The sequence below is a fragment of the Cannabis sativa genome, chromosome 4, assembly GCF_029168945.1.
Source record: "Cannabis sativa cultivar Pink pepper isolate KNU-18-1 chromosome 4, ASM2916894v1, whole genome shotgun sequence".
Lineage (NCBI taxonomy): Eukaryota > Viridiplantae > Streptophyta > Magnoliopsida > Rosales > Cannabaceae > Cannabis > Cannabis sativa.
The window spans coordinates 18,587,101-18,614,534 of NC_083604.1; the positions used below are offsets into that span (position 1 = coordinate 18,587,101).

The following is a 27,434-nucleotide window of genomic DNA, read 5'->3' on the forward strand; positions in this document are numbered from 1 at the left end:
CTTTGTCTTTTTGTTTAAAATATTATATTAAAATTATCTTATTTGACAAATTAAATAATTAATAAATTTGAAATTAACATAGATATTTTTATAGATACACTTACCATAATATTTTCAAATTCAAAATTTGTTATTTTGTTAAATATTTAATTATTTATAAATTATAAGTTTAAAAATAATATTTTTCTATATGTATCATTTTTTTCCTTATTGTAAATTTATAAATCATATCTTAAATATTCAAATAACTTAGATATTTTGTAGAAATTTGAATATTGCTTAATTTGAGATATTTTGACATATAATTATGGTAATTATTATTTATTTATTATTTTATTCCTAAAATAATAATTATCTAACCAAATCTATTTTAAAATTGGTTTATTTTGTTACTTTAATTTTATTAAATTATAAGATCTGAAAGTAATATTGAAGATTCTTTCTTTCAAATCATTGATCTTATTTGATATTTAATTTAATTGGGTTCAAATAAACCTAGATATTTTAAAATTAGTTTCTAATTTTAAGATTTTTGAGGTTTATTTTTAGCAACCCTAAATTATCAAAAATTTATTTGGTTAGTTTAAGAATAATAATTTAATTATATTAATATCTTATTTCACATCTGTTACATGGACAATGTTTGTTTATTTATTTATATTGTTTATTCAAATTTTTTTAGCAAACCTATTATTTATTTGATCTAAATTGCTATGATTAACTTGTTGACAGATCCAATGATCTGATTTTAATCATAGTCCAATTGTCAATAGATCTTATAAATAATTTGTAACAGGTAAATTTTGTACTTCTTTCATCTGTGTAAACCTAGTAACATGATAGGACCCATCAAAATCATTTGACCTGTGTGAGCCTATATGTTTGCTATTGGGCTTAGATGCATATAGGAAGCCCATTTATTTTTTTTTTACTAAGTAAATGGACTAGGTTGCTAAAATAAAATTTGACATAAGTAATTTTATTTAGGCCCAATTAGATTTTGGCTTATTCAATGAATAACAATTGTTTATTTAAAGGTTAAATTCTCTCTTTTGGGCCTTGTGTGAGAGTTGGGGGCCAATAGAAGTGGGTACGACATACTGAACCCAACTCCCCCTCACATGAACTACCCCAATTGTGAAGGCCCATTTGCCTTATTTAAATAATTGTATTAGGTTAATTATATTAGTCTAACCTAATTAAAATTGAATTAGCAACATAATTGACTTTTAAAATATATGAAATTTATTTTTCATTTAATATTTTAAAGTTAATTTTAGAAAAACACTTAGTTAATGATATATATTCTAGATAGTTATTTCTATACTAGTTATTATTTCTAATATTAAATAGGAAAATATCATTGATTGTGAAATTAATTGTTTAATAATTAATTTTGGTACAATCTAAGTTTAGTATATTTTCCTAGTATTAAACTAGAATTAATAATTAAGTTTCCTCTATACTTAATTATTTATTTCTTGAATTTAATACATTTTATTAAATTGAAAATTTCAATATCTAAGTTGATTTTCATCATGATACTTAAATATTGTTATTTTCATGTTTTTTAATTAAAGTTGAAAATTATTTTAAGTTTGGAATCTTATTTCAGAATAACTTAAATTTGAATAATTTTCAAAATATATTTTATTTTATTTTATTAATCTTTTTCCCACAATTTCGAAATTGCATTTCTTTAATGCAGAAATTTCGAATTTTATTTGAAAAATAGATTAAAGTTGAAAATTATTTATTTTGGACCAACTTAAATCAATTATTTTTTCATTTAATGATTAATTAAAATAAATAAACTAAAATATATTATAATTAGAAATTGAATTAATTAGTATATGAAAGTCTAGATAGATATTATCTATTTTGCTTGAAGTATTTTTCTAGTGATATTTAACTAAATAGAAAACTAATATTTAAGTTGATTCTTAATCATGATACTTAAATATTTGAAAATTTTCTTAAATATTTAATTAAATAGGAAAATGATATTTTTGTTGTAAATTAATTTTTATTAATTTTGGGCCAACATAAAATTAGAATAATTTTTCCAGGATTTATTTTTATTTTATTTTAAAGTATTTTCGAAAATGGTATTCTTATACACTTCATTTTTCGAAATGCAATATATATTTATAGAAAATTAAATTTGAGTTGTAAATTAATTTAAATTAATTTTGAAACAACTTAAATTGCATATTTTTCTAAATTTTTATGGAAATTATTACTAAGATGGAAATAATTCACGTTATTTTCATATCCATCTACGTATAATTTATAAATATTACATTAAAATTTATATTTAGAATTTTTCATTCTAAATTGGAAATTTTAATTAAATAAATATATGTATTTAAAATAAATTAATTAAAATAAGTTTCAGAAGAAAATACAACTTTCATTAAATAATGAGCTTTATTATTAGGATATTCGATCTCCATTGTTGGTTTTACATAGCTATTGTTTTAGTGAGTAACTCTCCCTAATGGAGGAACGTTCATTAGCAAGTTAGCACCGTTTAATCTCGAACGATAAGTAATCTTGTAAGTTTTTTTATATAGTATTGATCACTCTAATGGTGGCGACTGTATAAGACTTGCAAGAATATGAAACAATGGTGGAAGCTGATAAGATAGAATAGCCTTGACTCTCGCCTAAACGAGACAACGCAGATTCCAATCTTGATCGAATAAAAGGTTGCTAGAATGTTTATCATTTTAGATGAGCTGACAACTCTATTCAATGGATGGTATCACTGACTCTCGCCTAAACGGGACACTGATATTAGTTTGTTGAAGACCTTGGAAATTATTTAGGATTGTATGTTTTAGTATTTTCACTTGTCATTCCTACTTGCTATATGTTTAATAATTTCTGAATTGTGTATGAAGTTATATTGAATCATGTTATTTTCTGTTATTAAATTGTAGTTTAATTTCAAATCTTCATTGTTTGTCTAACTTGGTTTGTAATTCTAATGAGATAAATCCCTAATGGATTTTCACCATTAGACTAACATAATAGTGTACAATCTCGAAAGATAAGTATTGTAAATGCAACATCTAGCTGTTCATCAATTGATGACACCTTAGACTAGTATTTACAATATGAAACAAGAAGATTGTATAAATAAGATTACTTTGACTCTCGCTAATCGGAGCATCGTTGGATTCTTATTTAAAACGAAATTATCCTAATTCCTCTTAGCTTATTCATTTCGAATTAGCTCAATGACATATCATTGGATGAATGGTCTATAAATCATATAAAGTCATTCTATATTTTCTCTTAAGAAATTAAATGACGAATATGATTATATTCCCGAAATTCTATCCTGAAATGATATCAATTCTCGTTCTTAAAATCTCCTACTTGTATGGGCAAATCAACTTAGAGTTAAATTAGTAGTGGTGGTCCAAGAAAGAATTACTCATTATAGAGTTACACTTTCACAAGTGTTTCATAACCATTTTCTATCAATGGATTCAAACTGTATGAGTTTAGTATTTTGTGACCAGAATCCACTTGCACTATTCTAAGAACTCTTTGATGTAACTAAACTTAAGTCATCAAAAGATACAACCACATATTTTATAAACCTATGGCATTTGTATCTTGTTCATAGTGGTTTTGACAAGATCATTCTCTGCAAAGAGTTAATATGCCTATATCCACTGAAAGTATAATCATCTCATTCGTAGATGGATGTACATTCAGGGGTGGATATGAGTTTTCGTCGTATTCTTAAAACGATCACTCTAGATTTTACCTTATGCAAAAGAAATTTGAAATGTTTGAAAATTTTCATGAATTTCTAGCAATGGTGGAAAACCATTAAGGTAAGTGGTTAAAGATCTTGCGAACTGATAGGGGTGGAGAAAAAGTTAGTAGATATGCAGTTCAAAGATCATTAATTTGATTTTTGAATTATATCCAAACTTACCTCCCCAAAAATTCAATTTGCATATTGATAATTAGTTACTAGTCGTTGCCTAAATCTTTCTATGGTAATATAATTTCAGAATGATGCAATGGTTGTATACTTAATGTAAATCATTACTAGATTCATGGATGACCTAATCGAAATCTTAAGAAAAGCTAGAAATGCTAACCCTGGTTTGCATATTTGTTAGCTATTCTAAGTGATTAGGGGTGGACCATTGTTGGTATTATATTTATCCAGGATCTTAGATCTACTTACAAGTATGTTGATTTAACAACCTAGCATTGAACTTCTAAAACGATGAACTAAACACATAAAAGTTAAGAATAACTTACAGTGATTGCAGCGGAATTAATGTCTCCTTCAACTCAGATCTCTAACCCTTGATTCCTGTCTGTAGCAGAGTATAATCAAGATCTGAGCCCGAAAGTTCTTCAGTTGGATGTGATCCTTCACAGTCTTCCAAACTATAATGAGGTACTGAATGATGTGTGTGGGCACTTCTCTCTCACTAGGAATTTTGAAATTTCTCTCTTATTTTCTCTCTTGATTTCGTGTGACACACAATGCAAAGCAAAGTTTTCTCATCCACAAGAAGAGTAGAGAGGGGCGGCTATAAATAGGAAAAGGGAAGACCACAACTTTCCAAATAAACAGTTTCCTCTTTTACTGTGTAATTGAATAACTGTCTTATTTAGTGTGATTCACCACTTTCCTATTTAGGCTAGGCTTTGATTAGCAATTATATGGCAAATTAAAATGAAAATAATAATTGGGAAACATGCAATCATGTGGCCGGCCATGGTGTGAATGGGCCTCACATGGATTTTGCAGTTTCCTCAATTTTATTTCTATTTCTCCAAAAATGTCATTTTTCCAATTCTAATCATTTAAATGGCAAAACTAATTATTTAATAACTAAAATAGATTATTAAATAATATTGCCATTTAAAATAATTATTAATTTAGACATGCAAAGTCTCATAATTAATAATTAAACTTAGAAACCCTCTTATTTACAATTTCATCCCTAAACTGTGAGAATTCACAAATTAGACATAGTCTAACTTTTAGAATTATAATTGATGAATCATAAATCAATTATAGAGTCTTACAAACAGTATAATCTCAACTAGAATGGGGACCATGGATCTATATTCTGAGCTTCCAATAATTTGAACCGATTTACCAAGTAAATCCCTAACTTATTAATTCCTCGTTGAATCCACTCTTAGAACTCGAGACTGCACTCTCAGACTTATATAGAGCATATCATATGTTTCACTATATCAATATGCTATCTCATTTAACCATTGTTATAATCTTAATGTGATTTAGAGATCCTCTATATAGATGATTTACATCGAGACGGGACCAATTTACCGTTTACACCCCTCAATGTATTTTGCCCATTTGAACACTTAGTTACCTGTAAATGATGTTTTAGTGATCTAATATATAGTCACTGAAACAAAAGCTCATCCATTTACTTCTATTTAACTAAGCTCAAAAGGAATCATCACTTTACTTCTATACACTAGTAGAAGCTATAGATTTCCATATTTATGTTTAGCACTCCCATTCAGTTATGCTATCATGTTCCCAAAATATATGTATTATCCTGACTCAAAGGTAGGCTTTAACTAATAAATCAAAGAACAACAATAGCACTCCTGAGATTGAGCCTAAGCATATCAGGATTTAGATTCTCTTAATCTAAGATCAACTTCTGACATTGACTTGGAAAGATACAACGGTAAGTTTACAATATCTTTAACCAAGTTCAATATCGGTCCAGTCCAATGCATACTCCATGCATTCGAAACCAGTATACTTTGCCAATGTTCTGGAAAGAACATAACACTTACTCCAAGTGTAAGTATACTTCATCGCTGATTATCACATCAGTGTAAATCCAAAACACTGATGAACAGGGACCAAATCTTTTGAATCATATAATCACAATCACATTCCATTGTATTGACGATACTGTAATTGTGAATAACTATATGTTCTGGATTTAACTGATTTTGTGCATATATCAAGTATATGTATTAAACCATAAACATGTAACATACATGTAATCATACTTCACTTCTAAATTGATAACTAATCAGATTGTAATGAGTTTTATTTAGGGCATAAAACCCAACAACCATCCCATAGTCATTAGATAAGAAAGTGTTTATTTAAACAAATACTACTTTTCTAAGAAAATGACTAAGGCTGAAAATAAAGTAGCAAATAAAGGAGATAATTTAATCTTGATTCCAAAAGTGTTCTATCATCTTATTCTTTACAAGATCCCACTGCCTTTGTTGTCTTAACACAACCGAAGAGGTCAATACCATTTAGTTTTCTTAGACATAGTTCACAGTACCTTGTCGTAGTGGGACAGTTTCTAGGAACTCACTCTTCTTATGACTTGGAAGACACTAGTGATTAAAATCCATTATGAGTTTAAACAAGTAATGAATTGTCAAGATAAGAAACTAAGAAGAAAAGCCAAGAGAACTATAGTTTGATCCATTCACATGGAGTAACCTAAAGTTTTCTGTTACAAGCACATAAAAGGAAATTTTCATTAATAAGTCTATTCAATGGACTTAACAAAACTTCCTGTTCCTAGTATTACAGGTTTGAGTTTATCTAAACCTATGACTTGTGGTATACCTGGTAATTACTTACTCTAATGCAAGCAACTTACTTTAATAAGATGCTGAAGCATTTTCTTTCCAATGTCAATCTATAGAAGCTTCACAACTTCTAAGCATAGATTTTATTTATCTAAGGAAAAGTCTAAACTATTCCAGAAAAGATAAAGTCATGAAAGAATTTCTTAAATCAACAGTGATAGGTCTCAGATGTGCTTTTGTATGCCTTAGACCAAACACATGTTGTTGAGTGGGAGTAATGAGTAGGTATCGGATTAATCCAGGAGAGGAACATTGGAAGACAATCAAGTAAATCTTAAGATTAAGAAGAGGAACTGTATGTTAGTCAATAAGGGTGTGTTTAAAACTCTTAGACTACACCACATCAGATTTCAAGACTTGCCTTTGTACTAGAAAGTCTGCTGATAAAATGGTGATTACTCTGGGGGTGGAATAGTGATTTTGGAGAAGTGTGAAAACCTATCTGAAGTCTCTTAGTCTACCAGAAAGAGACTGAATGTTAAAGTTGCAGGAAAGGTACTTATTCAGTCTAAGGAAAGTTCTATACATTTGTGGCACCGTTCCAACTTGCCTTAACTACTAGTGTTACTTCCTGAATAACCAAGAAGTAGTTGCCAAAAGTATAGAATCCAGTATCCCAAGAGAGTAGACATATAGAGAGGAATTTCACATTATTAAGGATTTTGTGATTAAGGAAGAGCAATGGTGGAGAAGAGGTTGTGTTTAATTCAACGTGTCAGATCCTATTACGAGGAGTTTACAACTATTACACTTGATTTTTATATCAAGGTGTTGAGATTATTTGAAATGCACATTTTGTTTTATATTAGTGCAAGTGGGAGTTTGTTGGGTTTTGTGCCCTAAATAAAACACATTTCAATATAATCAGATTTACTTATTAATAAAGATCAGAAATAACATTTTATGTTGCATGATTCACATGATTTATTTCATAATTTTATACATATAATGTATGAATTCTATTTAAGTCCAGAACATATGAATTTGTTAATGATTATAGTGTTGTCAGCACAGTGGAATATAATCTTAATAATATGTTTGAAAGTTTATTCCATGATTTGTCAGAACACTGGATTTAGACTGACATGGTATGATCAACGATAGGTATTCTTACACCTTGGAAAAGTGTTATGTCCTTTCCAGGACATTGGCAAAGTTTACCAGTATCGGATGTATGGAGTATACATCGGAAGGGACCGATATTGAACTTTGATTAGATATATCAAATTTATCGTAATATCTATTCAATTCAATATCACCTGTTGATCCTAGATCAAATGATCTTAATCCTGATATGATTAGGTTCAATCTCAAGAGTGTTATTCGTGTTCTTTGATTTGTCAGTTAAGCCTACTTTTGGGTCAGGGTGATACGTACATTTTGGGAACACGGTAGTGCAATTGAGTGGGAGCGCTAACATAAATATGGAATCTATAGCTTCTATCTGGCAAATAGAAAGTAAAGGATGATTTCCTTCGAGCTTAACTAAACGAAAATAAATGGTGGAGTACTCATTTCACTTAGCTAAAATATCATTTATACAGGGTTAAGTGTTTTAAGGATAAAATACATTGTAGGGTGTTACGGTAATTTAATCCCTTGACAGTGTAAATCATCTATATAGAGGATCACTGATCAAATTAGGATTATAACAATGGATAACTAATGACGTATCTATATCGTGGAACATATAGAGCGTTCTATATGACTGAGAGTGCAATTCCAAGTTCTAAGAGTGGATTCAATAAGGAATTAAAAAGTTAGGGAATTTTGGTAAATTCGGTTCGACTTATTGGAAGCTCGGTTATATAGACCCATGGTCCCCATACTAGTTGAGACCCTACTGCTTGTAAGACTCAGTTAATTGATTTTAATTAATCAATTATAATTCTAAAAGTTAGACTATGTCTACTTTATAAATTTTCACTAAGCAAGGGCAAAATTGTAAAGAAAAGAGATTCTAGGTTTATTTATTAATTAAGATACTTTATATGTCTAAATTAATAAATATATTAAATGACAATATTATTTAATAATTATTTTTAAGTTATTAAATAATTAGAATTGGCATTTAAATGGTTAAATTGGAAAATTGGCATTTTTGAGAAAATGGGAATGAAAAATAACAAAATGGGAAAGTTGCAAAGTGAGGCCCAATTTCCTTATATGGGTCACCCACTATGCAAGAGGATTACCATTTTATTTTTCCATTATTTTAATGCCACACAATTCTAACCTAAACCTAGAGGGCATTCTATAAATAGAAAGTAATGGCTTCAGGAAACAACACACAATTGCATCTCATTCTTTTCTGAGAGAATTCCTGAGCCGCCACTTTCCTCTCTCTTTTCTTCTCTTCTAATTTCGAAACCATTGAGTGATAGAGTAGTGCCCACACACATCAAGTGGTACCTCAATCTATTGGAAATTATTTTACCAGGATCTTAGATCTACTCACAAGTATGTTTATTAACATCCTAAATATGAACTTTCTAAAACGATAAATTAAACACTTATAAAGTTTAAGAAACCTTACATTGGGTGCAGCGGAATATAATGACTCCTTCCGTTCAGATCTCTAACCCTTGATTCCTTTCTGTAGCAGAGTATTATCAAGATCTGAACCTGGATCTTCTTCTCTGAATCCTTGATGCTGAATCTCCTTTGCTGATGATCTTTCTTCACGATCTTCCTCACTATGATTGAGGTATTGCTTGATGTGTGTGTGCACTACTCTAATCACTAAGAGAGGTTCGAAATATGAAGGAAGAATAGAGAGAGAGAGAGTGGCGGCTAGAGAAGAGAGTGGAGGCTCAGGTTTTTCTGATTCAGAAAGTGTGATTTTCCTGAAGCCTTCACTATCTATTTATAGCATTCCACTAGGGTTAGATTTGAATTATATGGCATTAAAATAATGAAAAAATCAATTTAAAAAGCTACAATAGGTGGCCGGCCCTGGCTAGGTGGACTGGGCCTTGATTTTTGCAATTTTGCAATTTTAACACCTTTTGTATCTGATTTTCTCAAAAATGCCAATTTCCTAATTCAATCATTTAAATGCCAATTCTAACTATTTAATAACTATAAATAATTATTAAATAATATTGTCATTTATCATATTTATTAATTGAACCATACAAAGTATCATAATTAACAAATATGCCCCTATTAACTCTTTCTTTACAATTTCGCCCTTACTTAGTGAAAATTTCACAAATAGACATAGTCTAATTCGTGAATTATAATTGATTAATCAAAACCAATTACATGAGTCTTACAAACAATATTATCTCAACTAGTGGGGGGACCATGGGTCTATATAACCGAGCTTCCAATAAGTAGATCAAGAATTTAGCACTAAAATTCACTAACTTATTAATTCTTCGTTGAATCCACGCATAGAACTTAGAATTGCACTCTCAGTATATAGAATGCTCTATATGTTCCACCATATAGACACATCATTAGTTATCCATTGTTATAATCCTAATGTGATCAATGATCCTCTATATGAATGATCTACACAGTAAAGGGATTAAATTACCGTAACACCCTACTATGTATTTTATCCTTAAAACACTTGACCCCGTATAAATGATATTTCAGCTTATGTGAAATGAGATCTCCACCATTTATTTTCGTTTGGTCAAGCTCGAAGGAGATCATCCTTTGCTTACTATTTGCCAGATAGAAGCTATAGATTCTATGTTTATGCTAGCGCTCCCACTCAATTGCACTACCGTGTTCCCAAAATGTACGTATCACCCTGACCTAAAAGTAGGCTTAACTAACAAATCAAAGAACACGAATAGCCTTTCAAGATTGAGCCTAATCATAACAGGATTAAGATCATTTGATCTAGGATCAACTTGGCGATATTGACTTGAATAGATTTTACGGTAAGTTTAATTAAATCTAAATCAAAGTTCAATATCGGTCCCTTCCAATGCATACTCCATGCATCCAACCTGAGCTTTACTTTAACCAATGTTCTGGAAAGAACATAGTATTTCTCCAAATACAAGTAAACTCTTGTTGTAGATTATCATATCAGTAAAATCCTGTGTCTGATAAATCTAGGAAACTTTATTCACATAGTCATGTTTACTTTCCAATGTGATGACAGCACAATAAACATGATCAAGTATGTGAAAAGGGTTTAAGATGAATTTATAGATCAATTAGACAAGCAATTGATAAAGTGAGCCAAAACATACACAAATGAATGAAAAATACTTCTGTTTCTTTATTGATGTTGAATAAAATAGATTACATTGAAATGGAGTTTTATTTAGGGCATAAAACCTAACAAACTCCCACTTGCACTAATATAAAACTAATTAGTACATATCAATTAATCCTATATTCTGACGGTGCTTTTCAAAGGCTGTCACGGCCAAGACTTTGGTAAATGGATCAGCTAGGTTGTCCTCTGTGTCAACTTTCTCAACTAGTACATCCCCTCTTGCCACGTATTCTCTGATAATGTGATACTTCCTTTCAATGTGTTTGCTTCTCTTGTGGCTTCGAGGTTCTTTACTGTTTGCTATTGCTCCATTATTATCACGAGTAGTACCGAGGCTTTTCCATTCCGGGAACAACTCCTATCTTTGGTGAAGAACTTTCTTAGCCGGACAAGTTCTTTAGCGCCTTCTGCCGTCGCTATGTATTCAGCTTCCATAGTTGAGTCCGATATCGCGGTTTGTTTAGCACTTCTCCAAACTACTGCTCCACCCCCAAGAGTAAACACCATCCCAGATGTTGATTTCCTGTCTTCAAGACTTGCCTGGAAATCTGAATCAGTGTAGCCTATGGGATTTAAAGCACCACCCTTGTAGACTAACACAAGATTCCTTGTACTCTTTAAGTATTTCAGAATATACTTAACTGCATTCCAATGTTCTTGTCTGGATTAGTGATACTCGCTCACAATTCCAACGGCATAACGGATGTCGTGTCTAGTGCACAACATTGCATACATTAGACTTCCAACTGCAGAGGCATAGGGAATTTTCACCATGTCCTCTATCTCTTGAGGATCAGTCGGAGACTGTTCCTTAGATAGACGAATACCATATCTAGAAGGCATGTTTGCCCCATTGGTGTTGCTCATGGAGAATCTCTCTAAGACTTTGTCTATGTAGGTTGTTTGAGAGAGAGCAAGAGATCTGTTCTTCCGGTTTCTTATAATCTGAATACCAAGAACATAGGCTGCTTCACCCAAATCTTTCATATCGAATTGAGTGTTGAGCCATTCCTTAATGTGAGTCATTTTCTTGACATTGTTTCCAATGATCAAAATGTCATCAACATAAAGGACCAGGAATACTACTATTTGGTCTTCCTTGAGTTGGTAAACACAAGGTTCATCTTCATTCTGAAGAAAGCCGTAGGTCTTGATGATTTCATCAAACCTTTTGTTCCATGAGCGAGAAGCTTGCTTAAGTCCATAGATAGACCTGTTTAACTTGCAAACTTTCTTTTCCTGCCCAGGAAGAACATAACCTTCTGGTTGCTCCATATAGATGGTTTCTTCAAGTACCCCATTAAGGAAGGCAGTCTTGACATCCATTTGCCAGATTTCATAATCGAAAGCAGCAGCTATGGAGAGAAGAATTCGGATGGATTTGAGCATGGCAACAGGACTAAAAGTTTCCTCATAGTCCACGCCTTCTCTTTGGGTATAACCCTTGGCTACAAGTCTAGCTTTAAAAGTTTCGACTTCGCCTCCAGCTGCTCTTTTCTTCTTGTAAACCCACTTGCATCCTATCGGATGATAGTCATCAGGTGCGTCTACATATTCCCAGACTTTGTTCTTTTTCATGGAATCCATTTCTGAATCCATGCCGGCTGACCATCGTTTTCGTTGCGGACTAGCCATTGCCTGTTTATAGGTTAATGGATCGTCATCAATACCGTCACCTACGACCATATTGATTTCACCATCCAAGCCATAACGAGCAGGTTTTGTTGAAACCCTCCCACTACGACGAGGTACGGTTGTCTTCTGAACAGAAACTTTAGTAGTAGATTTCTCAGTTTGTTCAACTGAGGGAGTGGGATTGTCCTCTTCACGTGTGGAAGAGAACGGAACATTGGAAGGACTTATATCTGAAAGCATTTCCTCCAACACTACTTTACTTTGTGATTTGAAATTCTTAATATAGTCATCTTCAAGGAAAGTGGCATTTGTAGAAACAAACACTTTATCATCCTTGCGACTATAAAATAGTCCACCCCTAGTCTCTTTAGAATTGCAGAGCAAACATGCAAACTTCAGTACGTGACTCAAGTTTGCCGTCTTTCTTTCTTAAGACATGAGCAGGGCACCCCCAGATTCTGTAATGGCGTAAACTAGGTGTACGACCATTCCAAAGTTCTAAAGGTGTCTTAGGGATTGATTTAGATGGAACAACATTTAAAATGTCAGTTGCCATCTGAATTGCATATCCCCAGAAGGACGTAGGTAGAGTTGAAAAACTAAGCATAGACCTAACCATTTCCAAAAGCGTGCGATTCCGTCTTCTCGCAACTCCATTTCTTTGTGGAGTGCTAGGGGCGGTTAATTGGGATTCAATTCCAAGTTCAATTAAATGATCTTTGAACTGCATATCCATATATTCTCCACCCCTATCAGTTCGCAAGATCTTTAATGATTTACCTAATTGGTTTTGGGCCAAAGCATGAAATTCTTGAAACTTTGCAAATGTTTCAGATTTCTTATGCATAAGGTAAATATGTCCATATCTAGAGTAATCGTCAATGAAAGTGACAAAGTACTCATAACCACCTCGGGCTTTGACATTCAAAGGTCCGCAGACATCGGAATGCACTAACCCTAGAGGGATTTTGGCACGCTCTCCCTTTGCAGAGAAAGAACGTTTAGTCATTTTTCCTTCCAGGCAGGACTCGCAAACTGGCAATTCACCTAAGACGACATTTTTCAATGGACCGTCTTTGGTTAGCCTATTGAGTCTATCAAAGCCTATATGACCTAAACGTAAATGCCATAGATATGTTTCATTATCATCATCGATCTTTTGCTTTTTGTGGTTTCTAGGTTTAGCTACTTTAAAAAGTTCGTTATGTAGGGCAAATGGTGTTTCTGGTCTAAGAACATAAAGCCCCTGTTCCATGGATGCAACACAAATCTGAATGTCATTTCGAGAAATGGTAGAACCAGAATCCGAAAAATCTAATTTGTATTGTTGCAATTGTAAGCATGAAACAGAAACCAAGTTTCTACTGAAATTTGGAATGTATAAGACATTGTCTAATTCCAAAATTCTGTTTTGAAACTTGAGTTTGGCTTTTCCTCTAGCTCTAACCGAAACCATTTCGCCATTACCAACTTTAAGTTTCAACTCTCCGGATTTCAAATAATTCCAATTCTCAAGCAATTGCAATGAACAACTTACATGGTTTGTAGACCCAGAATCAAGAATCCAAATGCATTTATCATTCTCTAACACACATGATTCGAAGACTAAAGCATTACTGCTTATTCGTTTGTTAATTGTTGTTCTTGCTAGTTCATTTTGTTGTGAAGTATAACTTGAGGAAGTGGAATCACTTTCTCTTATCTTCTCAACTAAGCTTGAAGTAGTAGGATTTATGGAGTTATGAACTATTTGCTCTTCAGAGAGAACAATTCACAGCTTACCTGCTTTCTGGAATTTAAAGTCCATCATGAGCATATGTGAAGTATTACTCTGACAAGGAGTTTATAACTTCAAGTTCAATTGCTAAGATATTAACTAGGAGTGGAATGAGAAGGGGATTATAGACACTACAACACATCAATAAAACAGAAGTAAGGTTTTGGTTCAAAATTCATACACAAGTTCAGAAAATAACAGTCATGACATATGTTATAGAAATACTAAATCTAACATAGTTTATTTTCCAAGGTTTCCAACATAATGAAATACGATGTCCGGTAGGCGAGAGTCAAAGATAACATTAGTTGAATAGAGTTGTCAGCTCATCTAAAATTAAACATTTTAGCAACCTTTTTATTCGATCAAAATGAGAATCCAACGTTGTCCCGGTAGGCGAGAGTCAAGGTTATTCTCATTTTATGAGCTTCCACCATTGTTTCATGTTCTATGAGTTTATCTCTAAGTAGTCACCATAGGGGAGAGTCTAAATAGAGACGAAAACTCACAAAACACTTATCAAATGAAATCTTACGGTGTTAAAAGTGTTCAACGAATAACCATCCATAGGGGGACGAAGTCTAGCGTCTCGAGGTTATATTGAATAAGTTTAACTATTGTAAGACCAACAATGGAGATCGAATATCTTTTGATTAAAAGCTCATTATTTAAAAAAAATATATATGTATTTTGTATAATCATAACATTCGATATTATAATAATGAAAAATTACAAATTAAAGTTGGTTTAAATAAAAAATCAACTTTAATTAATTTTCAATTATTATTTAATTTGAAAAATAAATTCAAATAAATATCGAACAAGTTCCATAATATAATAATGAAAAATTACAAATCAAAATTGATTTAAATAAAAAAATCAATTTTAATTAATTTTCAATTATTAATTAAATTCAAAAAATGAATTTGAATATAAAATGGAACAAATTTGAAAATATCTCACTTAAGTTGTTTTAGAAGAATCTAAAAAATCAACTTAAATATCTTTCAAATTAGATTTAATTAAATTTAAAATTAAGTTGTGACCACTTAATTTTGAAGATATTCCATTTTAAGTTAATATTCGAAAAGATATTAACCTAAAAAATATCTAGAATATTCCATTTTAAGTTAATATTCGAAAAGATATTAACTTAAAAAATATCTAAAGAATCTTAATAACCAATGCCTAAAATTCCTCAACTTAATTTTAAAATTTTGAATTCAAAAAGATATTCAGATTTAAGTTGGTTAGTTGTAGATAACTAAATATCAACTTAAATAGGAATATTTAATGAAAAATTTAAATTAAGTTCCAGAAAGAATCTAGATGGTTATAATTCTATATTTAATTAAATACAAGAAAATACATATAGTTTAGCTTAGAATATAAAATTCTTTAAACTATGATTTTCTAAATTAATTTCAAAAAAAAAAATTGAAATTAATTATGTTGCTAATTCAATTTTAATTAGGTTAAACTAGTGTAATTAACCTAGTACAGTCATTCAAATCAGGCAAATGGGCCTTCACAATTGGGGTGGTTTGTGTGAGGGGGTGCTGGGTTCAGTATGTCGTACCCACTTCTATGGCTCCCAACTCTCACACAAGGCCCAAAAGAGAGGAATTTAACCTTAATAAGAACAACTGTTATTAATTGAATAGGCCCAAAAACTAAATGGGCCTAAATAAATTCTATCAAGAACTATGAAAATCTATTTTAGCAACATTAACCTATATGCATCTATAATAAAATTAAACACATAGGCTCACACAGGCACACTTTGGATGGGTCCTATCATGTTGCTAGGTGATACACAGATGAAAGAAGATTGTAAATTATACCTGTTACAAATTATTATCTTGACCAAGGGAGCCATCAGATCATTAGATCTGGCAAAAGGTAACCATGGCTATTTGCAATCAAGTAATAATAGGTTTTGAAAACTTACAAACAAGTTAAAAACACATACTCCTGCAACAAGGTTAGTTGGATAGTTGGATGTAGGATTTATTTAATTTTTAAATTAAATATTTAATTTCGAAAATAAAAAAAATTCGAAATTTTTTAAAAAAAATTTTGAAAAATTCGAAAATTAAAAAAAAATTAAATTTAAAAAATTAAACCTACAATTTTGAAAAAATTAGGTTTCAACCTAAATATCATTTCAAAAATTTGCTAACTACTTTTAAATTTTAAATGTTATTTTATAAATGAAAATTAAATAAAAAATTAGAAAAGATAATTAAATATCTTTTTCAAATTTTAAATGTAATTTAAATAAATAAAATAACAAAATTTAAAAAATTAGCAAAATATCTTAAATCTATTTAAAATTACATGATTATAAATATCTTATTTTAAATTTAAATAAGGTCAAAATATCTAAAAAGATTTAAAAAATCTTAAAAGATAAGATATAATTAAAAATATCTTAAAAAGATAAGATATTTTAAAATATCTTAAAAGATTTTATAAATATCTTATAAAATCTGACCTTAAATTTTAAAAAAATATAATCAAATTTAAAAATAAGATAGATATTTAAGCAAGAAGATAAATACTAATTCTATTCAAATTCAAATTACACTAATATCTTGAATTAAATTTAAAAAATATTAAATTAATTCAAAATGATAATTAGAATTGAATTAGGAATAGTAATAGTATAAATACAAAACTATACAAAAAATTGGAAGTTAATTCCATGAAAAAGCATGAAAAATTGAAGAAAAACAAAAAAATTCGAAACTGTACGGACAGATCTGCGATCGCAGGAAAATATCAGCACAGCCCCGATTTTTTCAAAAACTTCAAAAAATCATAACTAATTCAAATAAAATCCAAATTAAGTTCTGTAAAAGGCTAACTTGCTTAATTTTTTCCATACTATCCAATAAAAATAATTCCAGAGATAAAATCGCAATTATTTTTCACGAAAATTTCACAAACATCAATCAATCATCATATAACACTCAATACAACATGATACCATCCAAAGAACATACAAACAATCGTTTTAAAGTCCAAATTTCATGCAAGTAAATCAATTACCATGGCTTTGAGGCCAGTTGTTGGAAATTATTTTACCAGGATCTTAGATCTACTCACAAGTATGTTTATTAACATCCTAAATATGAACTTTCTAAAACTATAAATTAAACACATATAAAGTTTAAGAAACCTTACATTAGGTGCAGCGGAATATAATGACTCCTTCCGTTCAGATCTCTAACCCTTGATTCCTTTCTCAGAAAGTGCAGTATTATCAAGATGCGAACTGGATCTTCTTCTCTGAATCCTTGATGCTGAATCTCCTTTGCTGATGATCTTTCTTCACGATCTTCCTCACTATGATTGAGGTATTGCTTGATGTGTGTGGGCACTACTCTAATCACTAAGAGAGGTTCGAAATATGAAGGAAGAATAGAGAGAGAGTGGCGGCTAGAGAAGAGAGTGGAGGCTCAGGTTTTTCTGATTCAGAAAGTGTGATTTTCCTGAAGCCTTCACTATCTATTTATAGCATTCCACTAGGGTTAGATTTGAATTATATGGCATTAAAATAATGAAAAAATCAATTTAAAAAGCTACAATAGGTGGCCGGCCCTGGCTAGGTGGACTGGGCCTTGATTTTTGCAATTTTGCAATTTTAACACCTTTTGTATCTGATTTTCTCAAAAATGCCAATTTCCTAATTCAATCATTTAAATGCCAATTCTAACTATTTAATAACTATAAATAATTATTAAATAATATTTTCATTTATCATATTTATTAATTGAACCATACAAAGTATCATAATTAACAAATATGCCCCCTATTAACTCTTTCTTTACAATTTCGCCCTTACTTAGTGAAAATTTCACAAATAGACATAGTCTAATTCGTGAATTATAATTGATTAATCAAAACCAATTACATGAGTCTTACAAACAATATTATCTCAACTAGTGGGGGGACCATGGGTCTATATAACCGAGCTTCCAATAAGTAGATCAAGAATTTAGCACTAAAATTCACTAACTTATTAATTCTTCGTTGAATCCACGCATAGAACTTAGAATTGCACTCTCAGTATATAGAATGCTCTATATGTTCCACCATATAGACACATCATTAGTTATCCATTGTTATAATCCTAATGTGATCAATGATCCTCTATATGAATGATCTACACAGTAAAGGGATTAAATTACCGTAACACCCTACTATGTATTTTATCCTTAAAACACTTGACCCCGTATAAATGATATTTCAGCTTATGTGAAATGAGATCTCCACCATTTATTTTCGTTTGGTCAAGCTCGAAGGAGATCATCCTTTGCTTACTATTTGCCAGATAGAAGCTATAGATTCCATGTTTATGCTAGCGCTCCCACTCAATTGCACTACCGTGTTCCCAAAATGTACGTATCACCCTGACCTAAAAGTAGGCTTAACTAACAAATCAAAGAACACGAATAGCCTTTCAAGATTGAGCCTAATCATAACAGGATTAAGATCATTTGATCTAGGATCAACTTGGCGATATTGACTTGAATAGATTTTACGGTAAGTTTAATTAAATCTAAATCAAAGTTCAATATTGGTCCCTTCCAATGCATACTCCATGCATCCAACCTGAGCTTTACTTTAACCAATGTTCTGGAAAGAACATAGTATTTCTCCAAATACAAGTAAACTCTTGTTGTAGATTATCATATCAGTAAAACCCTGTGTCTGATAAATCTAGGAAACTTTATTCACATAGTCATGTTTACTTTCCAATGTGATGACAGCACAATAAACATGATCAAGTATGTGAAAAGGGTTTAAGATGAATTTATAAATCAATTAGACAAGCAATTGATAAAGTGAGCCAAAACATACACAAATGAATGAAAAATACTTCTATTTCTTTATTGATGTTGAATAAAATAGATTACATTGAAATGGAGTTTTATTTAGGGCATAAAACCTAACACAATCATAGTATGTAAGACTGTGGAAAATCAGCATCAAAGAAGGAAAGAAAGAGATCCAGATTCAGATCTTGATTATGCTCTGCTACAGAAAGGAATCAAGGGCTAGAGATCTGAATGGAAGGAGTCATAATATTCCGCTGCACCCAATGTAAGGTTTTCTTAAACTCTTATGTGTTTATTTCATTGTTTTAGAATTCATATTAGGATGTTAATAAAACATACTTGGTAGTAAATCTAGATCCTGGTAAAATATTTCCAACAGTTTCTTGATATCTTTGAAAGCTACAAGTAATTTGGCAGTGTAATGGCTCTCTTGAGAATACAAATTTGGTCCCTTAAATAGTAAATCCACTATTTATAGGAAAAAGGATGTAACATATTTGCATTTAATCATAAAATAAAGTATTTAATGTTTAATTGGATTAATCTCACAAAATCCTTTCATCATTCTCGAGATCCCACAATTATAGGTGTGTTGATTGACCTATTTGTATGGAAATAGGTGAGATGAACCTGGACATTTCCTTCTGTGAACTCGTTGGTCAGATGTCTCTTCTGTGAGACGCCCTTTTTGGTTACTTGGAGCGCTGGTCAGTATGTTCTGTCCAACACACGCCTGATGCTGGACGACTTTGTCAAGCCTGTACTCTGCCCAAGGCTCTCCCCTCAGTCTTCTCGAAGGTCTTACATCCATCCAACCTAAACTACACTTGACACGTGTCAGGTAATTCTATGCCACATCACCAGGATAATTTTTGGGATATAATTTACTCCCCAAGTCTGCATGGAAACTTCTGGTCGTACAGGGACTTTTTGGCTTCTCTCTTTGCACAGTCAAGTGATGCGTGGCCTTACTCGAATGGTCCGTCCTATAATGTCCTACTTAGAGGAACACCATGTGTTGTGGTTACAGCTAACTAATCCCATTAATCGGGATCCATAAGCCAAGTGATTTAAAACTAATAATAAACTAAATTTAAATAAATAACTTGCAATATTACAAACTTATTTCAAACCAAAATACTTAAAGTTACATAACTGAGATCTCGTAAAATTTATTTTTTAACTATTACAAGTCATTTCTTACTGGCCAATCTAAGTGGCAAAATTGGAATTTCTACACAATTCTTTGTTGGACCCAAACCTCGTGGTCTAACTTAGCTTGAACATGTATAACTCATCTTCAAATATATAACATAATTTTAAAATATAAATATTTTTATAGTTTTTACTATTTAATTTATTATATTTAATCATTTTATTAATTTTAAAAAAAGACATTTACTTAATTTATCTACTTATTTGGGGTAATTCTATTTTTTTTTTATTTTAGTAATTCCAATTTTTTTTTTATCTTCATTTTTTGGATAAAATATTAATGTATTTTTTTTTCTTTTCACACGCAATTTGCAGTGCAACTCACTCCTCTTTTAATTTTTATACACATAATATTTTTATCTGTTTTTTTTTTGTGGTAAAACTCTCTTAAGTTTATTTTTCTTATTGCAAATTTGACACGCCCGTTAAATATCAACTAAATGACTATTGTATACATGTGTATATATGTAATAGTAAAACCTCAAAGTTAATACAATAGTAATTCAATTAGTATTTAACGGTAATATGCAACTGACATTTTAAATTTGTAAAAAATAAATAAATGAAGTTTTTCATTTTTACACTTGAAAAAAGTTTTTTTTTTTTTTTGTATTTTTACTAAATTCTACATAGAAACTCCTATTGCAACTAGCGTTGCAACCTAAATTGCAACAAAAAATCGTATAGAAATCCCTATTACAACTAGCGATGCAACCACTGTAGAAACTCAAACCATATATTTGAAAAAAAAAATTAAAAAAAATAGTATATAGGGTAATTTTTCAAAAATAAATTTAATGTGGTTTTGTAAAAAAAAAAAAAATTTAAATGTATAAATATTAAAACATATGCAAAATCTGATAAAAATATTTAAATGGAATTTGATTTGATATGATATAACGTTATCCATTGTAGCCGGAGTGGCTTTGCCTTGGTCTCTCTCAGACTCATACTTTCACTCGCTTCCTCCTCTTGCTTGCCTCCCTTCACTTGTAAGTTTTACTTTCTTCTGCCATACCAACCAATATGATTATGCTCAGATTTGTTTTGTTTTTCTTGAAACTAAAACCCCTAACTAATCCACGCTGCGTTTGATTTTGGATTTAATTATGATTTTTGGTTGAAACAGATAGAATTGAGTAGAGAAGAAGAATGTCGATGTCTACATCAGCTAATTCAGTTTCATTCTTTGGAATTGGGATTGGGATTGGGATTGGGTCCATTCCAAGGTTACCATCCATAACAAAACCTCACTCACTTGTTGTGGTATCCAAGGCCAAAACCAGACAAGAAGACAGAATTGCCCGTCATGCTCGTATTAGAAAGAAGGTTTTTATTTTTTTCAAATTATTCTTTATGGGTAGTTGTTAAAACTACTTAGGAACCAAACCCATCTTCAATTTATTCTCTAGCGTTCAATTTTGCCTATTATTAAATTCTGCTGTTTAATTGCTATCATAATGCAAATGGCTGCCACAAAGTTGCATTACTTCTTTCTTTCCAATATATTCATTTAATATCTGTACAAGAAAGAAATTTGAGATTTGTTTGTGGTTTTTTTTGCTGTTTTTTTAATTATTATTATTATAATGTAAACAAACAAATGGTTTGATTAGGTTGAAGGAACTACAGAAAGGCCAAGGTTATGTGTGTTCCGCTCAAACAAGCATCTGTATGTCCAAGTAATTGATGACACCAAAATGCACACCCTTGCTTCAGCTTCCACAGTGCAGAAACCTATCTCTGAGGAGTTTGACTACTCTTCTGGTCCTACTATTGTAAGTCATGAAAATTACCATTGGCCCTTTTGATTATGCAATTATATTTAAATCTTTCAACTGGTTTATATAGGCCAGTTACTTACTTTATAATGTCTGTGGGTAGTACTCAAAGTAGGTAGTTGGAATGGTCAGGGATGTGTTTGCTTCCACAAGGTTTAAGGTCCTCAGAATAGCTGCATAGCAATTGTTATAATTTTCTGCTCCCCAAATATCCCAAGTATTGTAAGGTTAGGTGGTAGTAATAGCAGTAATTCGTGTGTCAAAGTCCATGTTAGCTCCTGCAGGTTGAAGTTCAAAGACTTATCTAGCAATTTGCTGATTGTCTTGTATTATGTATTGTGTATAACTATTGCTCTCTAAATGGATAATCTTACAAGATTGTATTTGGTACTGTTCATCTTGTGCTATTAGGAAGTAGCAAGAAAGGTTGGTGAAGTCATAGCCAAGAATTGTTTGGAGAAAGGGATCACAAAGGTGGCCTTTGATCGAGGTGGATATCCATACCATGGGCGAGTAGAAGCCATCGCTAGTGCAGCTCGGGAAAATGGACTTGATTTTTAAGGTTCTCTGTTTTGGGTAGGTTTTGCCTTTTGTACAATTTGTTTCTGTCTCTTGTAAAACCATGTGATAGAAGGGCATTAATTGTAATCTTTTTTTCTTTCTTTTCAATGAGCTGCAAGAACATTCGGTTATTTTTTTTGAACTATCTGATCTTGGTTATTTTCTCCGTCCTGGAGTGTGGTCTTGATGAATTCATGATGTTCTTCCACCTAGTGATAGTCATATCATGGTTATTTCCTTTGCTCGTTAAAGTCGGTGTCTTTAGCCTTGGTGATCAAGGAGAACTCGCCAACTGCAGCCATTGTCTGCTTCACAATTCCACAAAATCTGTCCATTTTCATCTACTCTATTTTTTTTCAGTTTTTCTTTTATTTTCTAATCTTTGAAGTTAATAGCTCTCTTTTTTCTTAGCTCATCTACTTCTTTATTTTTATTTTCAGAATAAGGAAAAATTTAAAAGGAATACTTGTCAAAAGAAAGTGTAGATATATTAGACTAAAATTTGTCTTTATAACTGTAATAGATCCATAGACATCTTAAAATGCAGCCAAAATTCTATTGACATCTATATAATCCTAAAATTTTGATTCATTGCTTAGAGTCGATTTTTGGTTGCCCTTCCAATGATTATTTTGTTGTTTTAGGTTGGTGAGGATTCAGCTTAAAATGACCGTAAATTTAGAAACTAAATTAGTATATGCCCCTTTTCATAATTTACTTAATAAAAATTAGGGGTTTTTTCATTTTTACACTTCAAAATATTTTTTTTTTGCATTTTTACGGAATTAGGCATAGAAATCCCTATTGCAACTAGCGCTGCAACTTACATTGCAACAAAAAATCGTACAGAAACTCCTACTGCAACTAGCGCTGCAACCATTTTAGAAACCCAAACCGTAAATTTGAAAAAAAAAATTAAAAAAAAAATAGTATATGGGGTAATTCTGTTAAAAATGATAAAAATATATTTATTACATATTAATATTTTTTTAAAAAAAAAAATATAATAATTAAATTGAGTTATATAAATTTTTTAGTATTGTATATTAATATATTATAATAAAAATAAATAAATATATTAAATCATTAAATGTATATAACAGTATTTGTTATATCGTATTACTAAAAATTAATATACTGTAGTAATAAAATTATAAATCACAAAGAAATTATAACAATACTAAATTAATATTCAAAAATTTAAATATTGTGCTAACAAAATTATATATACCACTATTATACCAAAAAATTTATACATAGTCATCATATATAATAAGATAGAAATTAAATATTATCTTAAATAAATGATATAGTATACACAACAAAAACCATACACCATACAACAAAACATATATACCTACCATAAAAAATGAAACAAAATAATATAATATTATTAAAAAAAATTATATATACCATTTAAAAAAAATTATATACAGCTATAAAATAATTATATCATACTTACAAAATTATATATCACCTTTATATACAATAAAACAAAAACTAAACATGATCTAAAATAAAATAATATACTATACAATAAAATTTATATACAATATAACAAAAAATATATATCTTACAGTAGACATATATATAATAACATTAAATAAAAATAAAAATATATAGCATGCTAATACAATTATATCATGTCAACAAAAGTACAATAGAAAGTAAAACTTAAATATTATTTTAAAAAATGATATACCGTATAACAAAAAATACATATACCATTTACCAAAACATATATACTAACAATAATGATAATAACAAAATATATATGTATATTACAAATATATATATATATACTATACTAATAAAATTATATACCACAATTAAAATATAAATACCATGGCAACAAAATTATATACCACTGTTGTATATAATAAAATAGAAACTAATTAAATATTATTTAAAATAAATAATATATCATACAATTAAAATATATAAAAATATAATTAAATATATGTAGTATGCCAATAAAATTATATACATCCATTTAAAATTTTTTTATTGTGCTAACAAAATTATACCACTATTATACATAGCAAAGTATAAAATAAATATCATCTAAGAATAATAATATATTACACAACAAAATACAATAAAATCTATATATCAACAACCCACAACAACTCATAAAAATTAGAAAAATCGACAAAACTTTAAAGTAAAAAATATTTTTACAAAACTAATATAAATATACCATAATCTTTAAGTAATTTGTTTCTAATTCTAAAATATATATAAAAAAAAAATTATTAATTTTGTTGTGTCAAAAAATAATATAAATAATAAATAGTATAAAATGGTCATTTCTCTACAAGTGTTAAATTGAGGACATTTACTTACATAGTACTATGATTTAGAATCATTTGCTATAATTAACATTCTAATTATAGATTCAAAACAGCTGATGCCAAAGGATAAAAAGTTAGATATATAATTTTCCCTGTAAAATTATATCTAGTTTTATATAAAAACATTGATAAGATTATTTACATTTGGCCAATTAGAATTTTTGTCTCGAACTTTTACAAGTAAGTCATATCCCCTAATTCTTAAGGCCGTTAAAAATTTTCCTTGTATTATTAGATGAAATTAGATAAAAATTGTTAAATTCAACAATCTCAATAGTTCAAACTGAAAAGTTCAAAGAGTATGTACTTGTCAAAATTTGGAGAGCAAAAATGACTTTACATTTTTGAACTTTTGTAATTTGATTATTTGTGTAATTCATATTTTGCTTTTAGATAATACATAATCCTGTATAAAAATATTTGGAAAATTTTTTCCTTCGTATGTTCTCTAGGCAAAATTGGTGCATTCTTCCATTGAATGATAGCAAAATTGGTGTTTGATCGCGTAGAGTGTTTATTATTTTCCCTATTTTCTATGAAGGAATTAAAAAAAAAAAATGAAAACTATGAACAATATATAAAATAAACTAAACAATAAAACCATAATTAAAAAAAGATTCTTCGACATTTATAGAACAATATATATTAATCTCCTATCTGCATGTCTAAATTTATAGAAAATTCAGAAAAAAAAAATGAAAAAAAAACAAATACATATATATATATTTATATAAAGTAAAGTACATCATATTACCAACATATTCCCAAGCACCATAATACTTTGTATTACAAGGACACGATTTAAAATACATTTCAATCGGTCGCCAACACTTTCTGGCTTTCACTAAAATCACATAATTTATACTCACCCTACAAAACTAACACAGTATTTCCAAAATCGTGACACCAAAATCATTTCTATACTGTACACAATGGCTTTTGGTGTCATTGGAGTTGAAACTCTCTAATTTACATTAGGAACTGGAGTAGGAGGAAGAAGAAAACCTGTACATGGTATAAAGAAGATACACACAAAAACCATACTTTGGGCACTATGTCAGATTCACAAAACTTGCACATCAATATTTGTTATTGCTTTTTTGTAAAGTGAGAGGGTGGATGGAGGTTTGTTGTCACACAATTCTTTGATCATGATCAATTCTTAAGGGCTGCAATAAAGAAGCTTCACCGTCTCTGAGTCTTCAACACAATCTCCGAGTGGATCACCATAGTGAATTCCTGCGCTTACACGCACCTACTTAATACTACTTCGGTGCAAAAGATACCTACAGCCCCAGCCTTCATCCTTTCCTCGTTCAATTGTTGCCAACAAAATCTGTAACAAGTTCTCGGCATCTTCTGTGTTTGCTAGTTCTAAGTTGGTCTGAATGAGAGGGAGAGTAGGACTATTCCATCGCACGCTAATTCCGCTACTCCCTGTAGCCTGCTTGTTTTGCCGCAATAAGGTATCTGAACTACTTCCAACAATGTGAATCACTCCATGATCAGTATCAGCATGCATTACACTTTCCAAGACAATTTCTGACTCTAGTACCCACTCCAAATCAGCAGGAATGCCTCGAAACTCGGGCTTTCCCAACTCTACCAAGCCGGAGCACTTTATAATTAATATGAGTCTCTCTGTGATGATGACAAATTTACCAGGTTGTTTAAGTGCCTTGCATGCAACCAAGACCTCATCTTTGAGTCTCAAGCCATCACCAGCCTCAGCAAGTGCAGACATCCCAACAGCTTCTTCCCAAGAGTAGGGTCTGAGAGGGACTTCCCTACTTAGAGGCCTTGGAAGACGAACCCTGAAACGTTGTGATCCCATTTGGTATAGCCTACTCCGCTTTCTGATACTCTGAGCAGTTTTTCCAGTGAGTTGAAGAATACTAGCAGCTGGTTTTGCCACAAGACCCGTAACACCTAAAGCTATTCCTACACCATAGACACGCAATCAAGAAGCAAACATCCATCAATATCCGTATTAAGTCATTAAAAATTATAATTATACAAGCATTCAATTACCTGACAATACACCAGGAAGACCATGCTTCTCAGCTCCTTTAATTGGTGATTGGAGGAGATCTGTGAGTCCCTGTAAGTAACACATGAACACAGTTCATAATAATTTACTACCAAAATATCCAAAGAGTGAAATTTGTCACGAATTGAGGTTGGTAATAGTATAGCGTACCTCTAAAACTTCACTAATCATGCCTTTAGAATGTGATGGTACACCCATCTGTAGCTGTTCCATTCGGGAAACTGCCTGGTCATCAAATGTAAATGCAACAATACCCTACAAGGACACAACTCATTAAAATAAAACTACATGAGATGATTAACAACATATTCAGA

At 30.6% G+C, this 27,434-nt stretch overlaps 2 protein-coding genes across 5 annotated transcripts in view; one reads left to right on the forward strand and one right to left on the reverse strand.

Annotated features, from left to right (window-relative positions):
- Nucleotides 1-21,232: 21,232 nt before the first annotated feature.
- LOC115715095 (large ribosomal subunit protein uL18c) lies at nucleotides 21,233-22,924 on the forward strand. The gene is made up of 4 exons (XM_030643895.2): nucleotides 21,233-21,366; nucleotides 21,504-21,703; nucleotides 21,991-22,152; nucleotides 22,567-22,924. The coding sequence occupies exons 2-4, from the start codon at nucleotides 21,527-21,529 to the stop codon at nucleotides 22,714-22,716; spliced, it is 489 nt and encodes a 162-aa protein (XP_030499755.2). The 5' UTR covers nucleotides 21,233-21,366; nucleotides 21,504-21,526; the 3' UTR covers nucleotides 22,717-22,924.
- A 2,842-nt stretch (nucleotides 22,925-25,766) lies between these two features.
- The window catches only part of LOC115714144 (uncharacterized), a 31,482-nt gene continuing 29,814 nt past the window's right edge, over nucleotides 25,767-27,434 (reverse strand). For all 4 annotated transcript variants that reach the window (XM_030642707.2, XM_030642709.2, XM_030642710.2 and 1 more), the window contains 3 exons: nucleotides 27,271-27,375; nucleotides 27,102-27,171; nucleotides 25,767-27,011 (listed from right to left, as the gene is read on the reverse strand). In XM_030642707.2, coding sequence (XP_030498567.2) covers nucleotides 26,326-27,011; nucleotides 27,102-27,171; nucleotides 27,271-27,375 — 861 coding nt within the window. In that variant the 3' untranslated portion in view covers nucleotides 25,767-26,325. The remainder of the gene's footprint in view (nucleotides 27,012-27,101; nucleotides 27,172-27,270; nucleotides 27,376-27,434) is intronic.